The following is a 12,843-nucleotide window of genomic DNA, read 5'->3' on the forward strand; positions in this document are numbered from 1 at the left end:
AATAACTTAAAATTTCAATCAACCTGATCACAGAGCAGTTTCTCCACTTTGCCTCAGCCCATTTTAAATGAGCTCTGGCGCAGAGAAGGCGGCAGTGTTTCCGGATCATGTTCACATATGGCTTCATCTTTGCATGACAGATCTCTAACCTGCATTTGTGAACAGCACGGTGAACTGTGTTCACAGACTGATTTCTCCAAGTGTTCCTGAGCCCATGCAGTGACAGAATCATGGTGTTTTTAATGCAGTACCACCTGACGGCCCGAAGATCACAGGATCCGTGGATTTTTGGCTTTGTCGCTTGAACATAGACTTTTCCAGATTCTCTGAAACTTTTGATTGCAAAATGTTCTCCCCTCCCCATTTAACTTTTTTTTGTTTGTAAAATGCTCAACAATAACAGGAAAATGCACAGACTTCTGTTAAGAGCATGAGCACACATGCTTCGCCTTAATTACACAAAGATTAATTGTGGCTGCATATTCTGAGCCAGGAAAAACCCTGGATTGGACATCATGTATTTACAGTCTGTGTACTGAAGATTTAGCTTGAAACCCATCCTTGATAATTAGCTGTGAGTCTCCACGGTGTCTACTCCAAATAATACTGCTACCAGAGTGTCCATCAAGATACACTACTGATGTGTAGTACAGTAATAACTGCTTAAAGGGATCATAATACTTTACTATCTTTTATACATTTTTAAATCATTCTGGACAATTTCTAATTCATGGAATTAAAATTTGGCTTGTTGAAGGTTTCCTAATTTAACTGAAACTTTTCTTCAGGACACACAATAACAGAAACTAACATTAACACTCAACTGATATTCACAACCACTGAAGAATCAGTTTATCTGTTGATAATTTTATTTATGGAACTGAAAAAAAAAAAAATCACATATATATATATATATATATATATATATATATATATATATATATATATATATATATATATATATATATATATATATATCACTGTAAAGAAAGTATCTCCATTTCTAAAAGATAAGACAGTGGATCTTTTTCCAAAGGTGAGGGTAACTTCTTCCAGTCTGTTTTACTCTCTCATTCACACAAGTAACCTTACCAAGTGCATGGAAATGCTTTTTTTGTTGTTGTTTTGCCAAAAAAAAAAAATCTTGTGAATTTAAACTTCTTTTCCCTCAGCTTCAATTTTCAGTATGGTTAGCACATTTAACACAGACAAAGCTTCCAGTATTCTACACCACAGCTGTTTTTTTATTCTCATGCATTTTGAAAAATATAAGAAAATCATCAGAAGTTTAACAATACAGCACACTGGGAAATGTGTATGTCCTAATTTCAAGTGCTGAACTGGCCCGAGTTACTTTTTCCCCTCTACCATAATGATGTGGTACCCAAATTTTGTCTTCACAGGAGGGTCTGTGTAGACCGGTTTGTCCATGGAGCTGATAGGAAGTGCAAATGCTGCATCCTGGAAAGGTCCCACCATGGACCCTCGCGTCATCCACCCCAGATCACCCTGTCATGAACATAAAAGTTATGAAGAGATCACATGATATGCATCTGAAATGGGTAAACATGACCAACAAAGGCCATACTGTACTGACTGATATTATGATAACTAAAAACAAACACTTTAACTGTATCAGCAGGAATAAATGTATAAGGATGTGACACAAGTACTCTGTTGTATTCCTGAGTAACAGTCTAATCTTGACTGGAGTTTCCCTGTGGCTGAAAATACATCAGTGTAGACACTGTCGTGGGATGCAGGTGTGAATAAACAGGAAAAGATGTACCGAGTAGGTGGAAAAACAATTAATGTCCACCAGACTAGAATGCACCAGCCAACAAGTCTCATCATCTGAGGTTTTAGCAAGAACTGGGGGGGCAGCAGCATTGTAATAAAGCAATCTGTAACAATTTCTATTAGGTTGGGTTCTATTTACTTTAATACAATCCATATTTCTTATCAAGTGGCTATGAAAAAGGGTAAAATGCATAGATTTCTGTCAAATGGGAGTCAAGAAAAACTCAACATGACCTCATCCAGGCTACATACCATGAAACATGATAACTACAGAATCATGTGGCAAATTTTTCTTGTCTACAATACAAGAGCCGTAACCAAGCAAACCATCACAGTTAGAGAAAACAGTGTAGTTACTTCTGACTGGAATGATTTCAGTTAAGCACTATAATCGAGCCGCGACCGTCAGTAAAGAGAATCTAACACTGATTATGAGTGCAAGCGCTTACTCCTTGTCTGGCTTTGTCTTCACTGTATTGTGCAGCTACTTCACTGAAACGGACTCCAGCCTTCAGTTTCTCCATTGCTTCCATGCATTTCCCATGTTTTTCACAGAGGACGTGCCGGACCTGCAGAAAACCACAGATGATAATGGCACAGTTAGACTTTCGTGTACAACCCCAATTCCAAAAAAGCTGGGACGCTGTGTAAATAAAATGTAAATAATGTAAATTATAAACAGAATGCAATAATTTGACCTAATTCTTATAAACTACAATGGGGAAAATAAGTGTACAATATAAGTATACAACAGAAAAACAAAACTTAATATTTGGTACAGAAAACTTTTTTTGCAATTACACAGTTCAGATGTTTCCTGTAGTTCTTGACCAAGTTTGCACACACTGCAGCAGGGATTTTGGCCCACTCCTCCATACAGATCTTTGCCAGATCCTTCAGGTTTCGGGGCTGTTGCAGGGCAACACTGAGTTTCAGCTCCCTCCAAAGATTTTCTATTGGGTTCAGGTCTGGAAACTGGCTAGGCCACTCCAGGACCTTGAAATTCTTCTTACGGAGCCGCTCCTTAGTTGCCCTGGCTGTGTGTTTCAGGTCATTGTCATGCTGGAAGACCCAGCCATGACCCATCTTTACTGAGGAGGTTGTTGGCTACAATCTTGCGATACATGACCCCATCCATCCTCCCTTCAATACGATGCAGTAGTCCTGTCCCCTCTGCAGAAAAGCACCCCCAAAGTACGATGTTTCCACCCCCATGCTTCATGGTTGGGATGGTGACCTTCTCCCATGCCTGGATCATCCAGATGATCATTGGCGAAGTTCAAAGAGGCCTGGACATTATTTTCCCCACTGTACATTTTATTCACAATAGAATGTAGAAAATGAACCAAATGTTTAAAGTGAGAAAATGTAGCATTTTAAGTTAATGACAGCAGCACGTCTCAAAAAAAGTTGGGACAGGGCCATGTTTACCACTATGTAGCATCTCCTCTTCTATGAACAACAGCCCATAAACATGTGGGAACTGAGGAGAGCAGATGCTGGACCTTTGGGAGAGAAATGTTATCCCATATGTCTTCTTTGTCGTGTTTTTCATTTCATGAAAAGTCAGATGTTTTCAGCTGGTGAAAGGTCTGGACCACAGAACAGTTTCTCCACTTTGTCTCAGCCCATTTTAAATGAGCTTTCACCCAGAGAAAAAGGCAGTGTTTCTGGATCATGTTCACGTGTGGATTCTTCTTTGCATGATAGAGCCATAACCTTCATTTGTGGACAGCACGGTGAACTGTGCTCAGACAGCGATTTCTATCAGTGTTCCTGAGCCAATGCAGTGATTTCCATGACAGAATCATGCCTGTTTTTAATGAAATACCACCTGATGGCCCAAATATCACAAGTATGCAATATGGATTTTCAGCCTTGTCTCTTCCGCACAGATATCTCCAGATTCTGTGAAACTTCGGATGATATTATGTACTGTAGATGATGAGATATTCGATGTCTTCACAACTTCACATTGAGAAACATTAGTCTCAAACTGTTCCATCATTTGTAGACATTTTTGCAGATTGGTGAACCTCTGCTCCCTATCCTGGTTCAGCAGTAGTAATGCAAGGGCAGTCTGCCGGCAGTCCATGGGCAGCTTCAGAGTGTCTGTTGTCAGATGGGGATGGTGTCAAAAATATGTGATACAGCCAATCTGTGGACTGCTCTTCCTTGTACTGTTGTTGGTCCATCAGTCGGCCGTGGAAAAGAGCAAAGGTCGAACTTATGAAGAGCTGAAGTGAAACAATGACGTGTCCGCTGGAGCCACTGTCTGCACTTTTCAAACTTTGATGGGATTTTTTTTGTGCTTAGCCCATTCCTGGTAAACTCCACAGTCACTCCCTTCCCTGTTCTGGGAAATACCCCTGCAAACAGACACAACCGCGATAGCACTAATTAAGCACTAATTAAGCACAAACTCTGCCTTTCTTAGGTGCTCTTATTATACCCATTGATGTTGCCTGTTGCCAATTAATTTAATTAGTAGCAAAATGTTTCTCCAGCTGTTTCTTTTTAGTATCACTTACTTTTCCAGCATTTTGTTACCCTTATCCCAACTTTTTCTGTGTTGCTGCCATCAAATCCAAGATGAGCAAATATTTTTCCATGAAATAGTAAAATGTCTCATTTGCTGTATTCTATTGTCAATAAAATATGGGTTTATGAAATTCAGAAATCCCTTTATTGTGTTTTATTTACATTTTTACACAGCGATTGGGAAACAAAACCAGTAATAACTTACTGTAGAAACTGGGTTGCCAAATGCACCCAAAATGACTTACACAGCAGAGAAAGTGTCCAGGTTTGATGTCTGTCTCTCTTTTATGACTAAATGGTGCGTTTAAAGTAGCCCCCCACCCCACCCAAAAAAAGCCTGCAGATAAAACGACAGTCTCTCTGAATGTAATTAAATTAATAATAACGTGAAAGTGAACACTGCATCAAAAGCAACAATTGTTCAAGATATCCACTGTTACGTTGGTAATATTTATATTACTCAATTTTTATGATTGCATCATGCTGCATGTATATTACTGCACAGAGGAATTTGTGCGTGGGCTCTACTCGGTGACACGATCATCTGGCATCACCTTTCCGAGAAAAAAAAAACTGTCGTTTTTTTTTTTTTCCAGTTTAGCTTTGCCTTAAAAGGTAACGTTACCTTCACAGCAGTCCCTCCCTTTGGGGCTTTCTCTTTCTTGTCAGCGTCTGCGCTCCCTGAAGCAGCTCCTACACAACGACAAGGTGTGAGACCAACACACCACAGCACCCGTTAAACCCACAAAAACTGCAGTGACATTACACGACAAAGACGCCTTCAAGCATCACATGGGAAAACTGACTTAATTAGCTGACTATAACCATAGTCTACATCTAAAATTAATACGTAATAAGACACTAACCTTTACCACCCTTTCCACCTTTCCCCTTTGGTGGCATTTCAGGTTAACGTACACTAATATTTCAGCAATAATCAATAAAAAAATAACTGAAATAGCACACGACCCTACTATGTTGTGATTAGCATGCGCAGAAACCTGCGCAGAGAACGGAAACGTTTCTTCTTCTATTAAAGCCATGTCACCCACAGCGCCACCTCCTGTAGTGAACCACAAATTGCGATTTAAACTCCTCAATACGTACCAGAGTACCGTTTAGGCACTTTAATATGTAGACACTAATGATCAATAGGTTCTTCCTTTTCTTGTGTGACGGCAATTCACTACTAATAAAAGGTGTTTAACAGAAACTGACCAATCCAGTTTCACGGCGACACAGGTCACCATGGAAACGGCCCTCTACACAAACAAGGCTGCTGTCTCGGTGTTGCACTTCCCCTCAAGTCGCCTGTTTTTTGTTTTTCATAAAAGACTCCTGACAGAATATGGAAAACTACGAGAGGTTGTTGTGTTTGGGCAGGGGGGGATCCGCAGACGTGTTTCTCATGAGGCACGTGGAGCGGAAGTGCCTGTACGCGGTGAAGAGGATTAAGGTGGAGGCCACGAGGAGGGCACACGGGCAGAGGGCTGTTCTCCAGGAGGCTGAAATCATCAGGAGGCTGGAGCATCCTCACATTGTGAAATGCAGCGAGGCCTTTGTGAACTCTGATGATGGGTTTGTTTACATTGTGATGAGCTACTGTGATGGAGGCACGTTAGATGACAAAGTAAAAGAGAGGAAACCAAAGGAGTTCTTCGCAGAGGAGACTGTGATGGGGTGGTTTGTCCAGCTCACCATGGCGGTAAATTATATACACGCAGCCAGAATACTTCACAGGGACATCAAAACCTCAAATGTGCTCCTGACAAAGCAAGGCGTGGTAAAGTTAGGGGATTTTGGCATATCCAGAGTAATGACCAGCACGGTTGATATGGCTTCCACATATGCTGGGACACCCAGCTACCTAAGTCCTGAGCTGTGCCAGGATGTTCCGTACAGCTGTAAGTCTGACATCTGGGCTCTGGGTTGTCTCCTGTATGAGCTCTGCGTTCTCAGGCCTCCTTTTGCAGCCACAAATCTCCTGAGTCTGTTCAATAAGATTACCAAAGGAGAGTACCAACCTGTGCCTGACATGTACCCAGACAGCATTTCCTCATTAATCCAAGCCATGCTCAGCCTCAATCCGGAAAACAGGCCCAGTGCTGCTTGTATACTTAGCAGTGCCTATGTGCAAGCTCACCTGGAATCTATCAAAGAGGGAGAGAATGACTGCACTCCTGTGACTCATAGTAATGTAGAAGTAAAAAATAAAGACATCAACAGAACACTTCAACCCAGTTTCACCAGTCAGCCCCAGCCTTGGGAAGAGAAAGAACAAAGTATGGAGGTCAGTTTCTCCTCTACTGAGGTAGAGGAGGAAGATGATGGTGAACAGAACCAGTGCCACTATCCTGAGGACTTTGATGAAGATGGAAGTTTGTCTTCTCTAGAGGAACAAGGGGAACTCTCTGGGTTGGCAATGAGGAGCAATTCTGCTGAATCCATTGGTAATGTTTCCCTCCACGTTTTTGTAAATTTGCCTCTGTACACATCACAGTGGATTTTAAATCCAACAGTCAAAATGTGGTTGAAGTGTCGACTTTAGCTTTAAATCAAGGGGTTAACAAAAATATTACATTATTACAATATTACAGTTTAGGAATTACCGTATACACAGGCTCCCATTTTCAGAGGCTCAAAAGTAATTGGACCAATTCCCTGATAAGCACTTTCATGGTCAGGCAAGGCCTCTTCTTGTTCTTCCATGACAAATTAAGTGTTTTATTTAGTGTTTTATTATGATAGCTACGTATTCACTGGAATTTTTAATATGAGGTTGAAGGAGATGTCAATGCAAGTGAAGGAGGCCATAGTTAGGCTGAAAAAACTATAAAAAAAATTAGGAGTTGCCAAATAAACAATCAGGTAATTTCTTAAACAAAATGAATGTACTGTACTGGCCAGCTCAGCAACAGCAAAGGCCCAAAAGAACACAAAGAAAACTGAAGTTGATGATCACATATTTCATCCTTAGATTAAGAAAACCCCTTCACAACATCTAACCAAATCAAAAACACCCTCGAGGAGGTAGGTGTACCACAGTCAAAGTATAACATCAAGAGATACCTTCGTGAATGGAACAACAGAGGGTTTACAACATGGTTCAAACCACTGGTTACACTCTCAAGAGCTTGAAAAAGGGGCAACTGGATGTCTTTAAATTTCTTTGAAGATGTTTCACCTCTCATCCAAGAGGCTTCTTCAGTTCTAAAGCCAAAAGGTGGAGAGCCCCACATACTTAAACTCCACTGATGCTTATTGACCCACTATTAATCATGTGCATCATCATCATCACATGAGCCAAGGTGTGAAAAAAGTCGTGGGTTATTACCACCAGGGGTTTTCGGTGAAACTGCTGTCAGACTTTGCCTCATACTTCATGTGTTCTATTGTGGTCATCTGAAGTAAGGTGAGCGTGGGGGTTGAGGTGCTGGGAGCGGATCTCAAAACTACATTGTAGGTGGCTGAAAGCTGGTCAGCCACCTCCTCTGTTCAGCAATGAATGTTCACAGTGGACATAGATGGCTTCTTTTACTCCTCTTTCAAATCATCTGTCCTCTTGGTCCAAAATGTGAACATTGGCATCCTCAAAGAGTGTTCTTTATCCTTTAGGTGCAGAAGTATAGCTGAGTCTCGTCCTGTCGAGGTGGCTCTTGAACGTTGTGCCATGAATTTGTGGAGTGGCTGTTAGGTTTTTCCAATGTAGAGGTCCTCGCACCCCTCGCTGCACTGCACATACAATGTTGCTTAGCTTGTGTTTGAGAGTTTTATCCTTGGGACCGTTTGGTTTAGATCTGAAGAAGCCTCTTGGATGAGAGGTGAAACGTCTTCAAAAAATTTAATGAGTCCAATTGCCTTTTTTTTCCTTCAAGGTCTTAAGACTATCATGACCTGGATGACTGACACAGACACACTGGTTACACTCAAGAACAAGAAGGCCAGATTAGACTTTGCCAGAAACCATTTCAAAGAGCCTGCACAGTTAGGTTAAAAAAAAAACAAAAAAACCAAGATGAACGTGTACCAGAATGATGGGAAGAGAAAGAAACAGCTGTATTAAAGTATTAAAAACAATTATTATATTTGAATTGAGTTTGTGGTTGTGCTGTCTTTAATAAAAATATTTTAATTTAAAGCCAAGATTATGTGACCGTGCAATGCTGCCACCTAGTGGACCTTTTTGTTTTTTGCTGGGCTATATTTGTAGCTTTGTGGAAGCAATTGGCCACAAAGAAGGCAGCTAAGCACTTTGTGCCTTGGACACCTTGGTCTATAAGTAGTTTATGTATTAGTTCTGACTGTGTTTACTTGTATTTGTTAGTCTTCTGATGTTTTATCTTGGATCATTTTAAAGGTGCTATTCTAGGTAAGCCGGCCCCGTTAACTGTTGGGAATGTTCTACCTTTGCAGTAAGCTGTTTAGTAATGTGTCATTAAGAGTCCATTACCGTTTATATATTAATATATGAGTATGTTTCTCTATTTTTTTCAGTTTTACACTAGCGATTCCTCTTCATTTAACTGTGCAAAGCAAGAAAGGACTCGTGGATTTATTGGAGTATCAAAGTGTTAACTAACTGTCTAGCTCTGCTAGGAAAGCACTGCGAGGACAGCATAGTGGTACTCTGGTTAGTGTCCAAACACTGTAAAAAAAAAAAAAAAACCCATTTAACATTTATGTAGAAATGTGTGTTTTATGTAATTATCATAGATCACTGGCAGGCTCATCAAAGTGTAACATATGAATAAGGACAAAGTTGCCTTTATTTGTTCCAACTCTGCCCCCAACTTATAATGCCATTAATTAGATTCATCCTTTTAATCTCTTTTTGTTTCCAGAGATGCCTGTCACTGCAGAACAACTTGACTATCCAGATGACTTTGAGGAAGATGAGGACATAGACGATGATGGAGGGGACTGTGTCTGCACTGACGCTGCTCAGCAGCCACACGATGAAACGCTGGTGGAAGAGTTTCAGCTTAGTGATGCTGGAGGATGGACCGTTACAGTGAAAGCATTGAAGGAGAAGGGCTAAAAAAGTGCCTTACTTGATAACAGTTTTCTGCATCTCAGTTTGAAAAGGCTCTCAGGCCTCCCATGAGCTGTCTTACAGCACATTTAAGAGACCCTTTGGGGATAAAAAAATTCATTTTACTACTGGATGATGTTCAAAACACTTGGTGGTGCTAAAGAGAGCAAATAGTTGTGTTTAAGAAGCTGCTGTTGTGTGATGATTTCTCACACTAGAAGTGGAGGTAAATATTCTATTTATTTTTTAATAAGATTGTGTATACTTTTATCATTTTTTAGACTCAGTTTAACATTATATTCTATATTCTGAAAAGAGCACCTGCGATGACTTCCGAATGCTCTCCAAAATTTTCAAAAAGCAGCAATGCAAGTTAAAAATGTACATAATATACAGGACTCACAAATTCCAACATTAGGCTGCCTGTCTCAGTGCTACTGTCTGCATTTCATGGTTTTAATTCATTTCAATTATTCAGATCAGTTTTATTCATATAGCACCAAATCACAACAAATAGTTGCCTCAAGGCGCTTTATATTGTAAGGTAAAGACCCTACAATAATTACAGAGTAGACCCAACAGTCAAAACAACCCCCTATGAGCAAGCACGTAGCCACAGTGGGAAGGAAAAACTCCCCTTTAACCGCAAGAAACCTCCGGCAGACCCAGGCTCAGGGAGGGGCAGTCAACTGCCACGACCGGCTGGGGGTGAGGGGAGAGAGACAGGACAAAAGACATTCTGTGGAAGAGAGCCAGAGATTAATGATTAAATGATGATTAATGATTAAATGATTAAGAGTGGTGTATAAACAGAGTAAAAAGAGGTGAATGAAAAGTAATAGTGCATCATGGGAACCTCCCTGCAGCCTAGGTCTATTGCAGCATAACTAAGTTTTTGTCTTTTGTGTTATTACATAAAATGTGTGCAATAACACTGTGTTTCTATTGATGTTTAGCTGTTTCAAAATTAGAAAGACAAATTACGCGTGCACTTGTGCATTCAGAGGAAGTAAGCGGTGCTCGATGCTGGTCACAAAGATACCATGATAAATATATGACTGCAGTCCTGTAAACTGAGCTTGTTGATGCAGACAACACCATTTAGCTCTTCCACAGCATAAAATAAGAAGAATATTTATCTTAACCCACTGGGGTTAGAGGTCAAGGGTTTGCAGTGAACCACTTGGATATAATGCATCCTTTTTAAAACTTGATACCTTTAAACATGATACTAAACAATGCATTCAGCATTCACACTGCCCTATAGTGAAGGTTAAGATCTCCTTTCTGTGAAATGAATATTGCTGATTTAACGGCCTTGATCACTTTTGCTAAAACAGACTATTCAGCAACTCATAAACTGACATTAAAAATATTACGGTATTTTCTTTTTTCCCCATCATCACTCAAATGCATGCAAATTCCTGTGGCAACTATGACACATGCGATTTACGTTATTTACAGATTTTAAGGCGTCTTTTTCCTGCCAGTCATAATTCTAAAACAATCAACATTTATGTGTCAGAACTTTTTCATTTATCTCACATCATACCTACCTTAGTCATAATGGCAGCTAAAATAAAAAAAACTGTCTGCCAAGCATGGCAGTATGAAAAAAATGGAGAGAGAAAAAAGCTGCAAATAAACTTTGCTCTAAAGCTATTATATTAAATATCCCATTTATCTGTTTCGTTATATCGATAAGTAAACATTTCATGTTCTTAGTCAGCCATTGCATTGCACACAAATGCATTGTTAAGAATTGCTGAAACGCTAGGCACCTATTTACAGCCCTTGCTCACTGTTGGATAAAAGCCTTAAACTGGGATGGCATTGATTTGGGTTTCTGTATTTAAACTTTTTGTTACCCAGCGCAGGCAGAGCTTCACTGTCTCACTGTTAAACTGGGCCTGCATTATTGAACACTCTGTTTCCTGTGATAATTTTTTAAGAAAAAAAAAGAGAAACTGTCATATCAGTTATGTCAAACCAAGCCACGTACAGTGCTATCACTTTACTTTAAGCTTGCAAAGTCATGCCTTGCCATGTTGTTGATGTCTGTACATTATTCCATTCATCAACTCAGAATTGAACCCAGTGTCATACACTTAGTGGTCACCTCATTAGGTACACATTGCTATTGCTGGGTTGGACCCCTTTTGCATTTAGAACTGCTTTAATTCTTCGTAGCACAGATGCAATCATTCCTCAGTTGCTGCACATTTGTCAGCTGCACGTGCAAGATGTGAATCTCCTATTCCACAACATCCCAAAGGTGCTCACTTGGATTGAGACTGTGGAGGCCATTTGAGTACAGTGAACTCACATTTGAACCCATTTGAGATTATTTGAGCTTTTGGGGCGTGGTAAGTTATCTAGCCATCAGATAATTTGGGTAAACTGTGGTCATAAAGGGATGGACATGGTCAGCCTGAACCATTGATAGGAGGCAGGATGGATCCATGCATTCATGTTCTTTACACCTAATTCTGACCCTATCATCTGAATGTTGCAGCACGGTCCAGTTTTGGTGAGGTTGTGTGAATTGTAACCTCAGTTTCCTGTTCTTAGCTGACAGGATTTGCAGCCAGTGTGATATTTTGCTGCTGTAGTTCATCTGCTTCAAGGTTTGAACTTTTGCATACCTTGTTTTAACAAGTGGTTATTTGAGTTACTGTTGCCTTCCTATCGGCTCGAAGCAGTCTGGTCGTTCTCCTCTGATCTCTGACGTCAAGGCATTTTCTTTCAGAGAAGTGCCGCTCACTGGATATTTTCTCTTTTTCCGATCATGCTCTGTAAACACTAGAGATGGTTGTGTGGGAAAATCCCAGCAGATCGTCAGTTTCTGAAATATTCAGAGCCTGAATGGCACCAACATCCCACATTCAAACTCACTAAAATCTTTATTCTCCATTCTGATGCTCGGTTTGAACTTCAGCAGGTCTTCATGACCATGTCTACCTGCCTAAATGCATTGAGTTGCTGCCATGTAATTGGCAAATATCTAATTGATTAGATATTTGCGCTAATAAGCTGTTGAACAGGTGTACCTACTATAATAAATCAGCCGACGAGTGTATATTAAAACAGTTTTTTTTTTTTTTGTTTTTTTTTAATTAAGTTATATTAGGTTTGGAGTTTTGTGTGTGTGTAACACTGGACTATTATTATTTCTTCAACAATTGAGCTGGCATTTGCATATGAAAGCTGTTGCAGTCTCAGTGCAAGTGAAATAGGCCGAACAATAGGAGTGGCCAAATCAACTGCTTGGTACTTTCTGAGAAGACAATGGCGGCTGATTATCACATTTCCATGGTAAGGAAAAAAAGAAAAGAAAAACACTTAATGCCATTCAGTCAAGTGAATCACACTCTCAAAAGATTTGACGAAAAACTGAAAAAAAAACAGGAGTCTTAGCCCCAAAAAGAAAACACACACACACACACACAAACCCCCAAACAAACAAAAAA

General features: G+C 40.1%; 2 protein-coding genes across 2 annotated transcripts; one reads left to right on the forward strand and one right to left on the reverse strand.

Annotated features, from left to right (window-relative positions):
- Positions 1-1,221: 1,221 nt before the first annotated feature.
- Positions 1,222-5,356, reverse strand: pin4 (protein (peptidylprolyl cis/trans isomerase) NIMA-interacting, 4 (parvulin)). The gene is made up of 4 exons (XM_030739275.1): positions 5,208-5,356; positions 4,967-5,034; positions 2,250-2,369; positions 1,222-1,509 (listed from the first exon to the last, which is right to left on the reverse strand). Exons 1-4 carry the CDS (start codon positions 5,242-5,244, stop codon positions 1,351-1,353), a joined length of 384 nt encoding a protein of 127 aa, XP_030595135.1. The 5' UTR covers positions 5,245-5,356; the 3' UTR covers positions 1,222-1,350.
- Positions 5,357-5,596: 240 nt separating this feature from the next.
- Positions 5,597-9,556, forward strand: nek12 (NIMA-related kinase 12). Its single transcript, XM_030739276.1, has 2 exons — positions 5,597-6,791; positions 9,183-9,556. Exons 1-2 carry the CDS (start codon positions 5,690-5,692, stop codon positions 9,377-9,379), a joined length of 1,299 nt encoding a protein of 432 aa, XP_030595136.1. The 5' UTR covers positions 5,597-5,689; the 3' UTR covers positions 9,380-9,556.
- Positions 9,557-12,843: the final 3,287 nt, after the last annotated feature.

Source organism: Archocentrus centrarchus, chromosome 10 (assembly GCF_007364275.1).
Source record: "Archocentrus centrarchus isolate MPI-CPG fArcCen1 chromosome 10, fArcCen1, whole genome shotgun sequence".
NCBI lineage: Eukaryota > Metazoa > Chordata > Actinopteri > Cichliformes > Cichlidae > Archocentrus > Archocentrus centrarchus.

Excerpts from the sequence above, each read along its gene's own strand:
- pin4 (XM_030739275.1), bottom strand. The coding sequence starts at position 5,244 with ATGCCACCAAAGGGGAAAGGTGGAAAGGGTGGTAAAG. Across the intron at positions 5,035-5,207 it reads AGGTGGAAAGGGTGGTAAAG|GAGCTGCTTCAGGGAGCGCA; the intron begins GTTAGTGTCTTA and ends GTCGTTGTGTAG. Across the intron at positions 2,370-4,966 it reads AGGGAGGGACTGCTGTGAAG|GTCCGGCACGTCCTCTGTGA; the intron begins GTAACGTTACCT and ends GGTTTTCTGCAG.
- nek12 (XM_030739276.1), top strand. The coding sequence starts at position 5,690 with ATGGAAAACTACGAGAGGTTGTTGTGTTTGGGCAGGGGGGGATCCGCA. Across the intron at positions 6,792-9,182 it reads CAATTCTGCTGAATCCATTG|AGATGCCTGTCACTGCAGAA; the intron begins GTAATGTTTCCC and ends TTTTGTTTCCAG.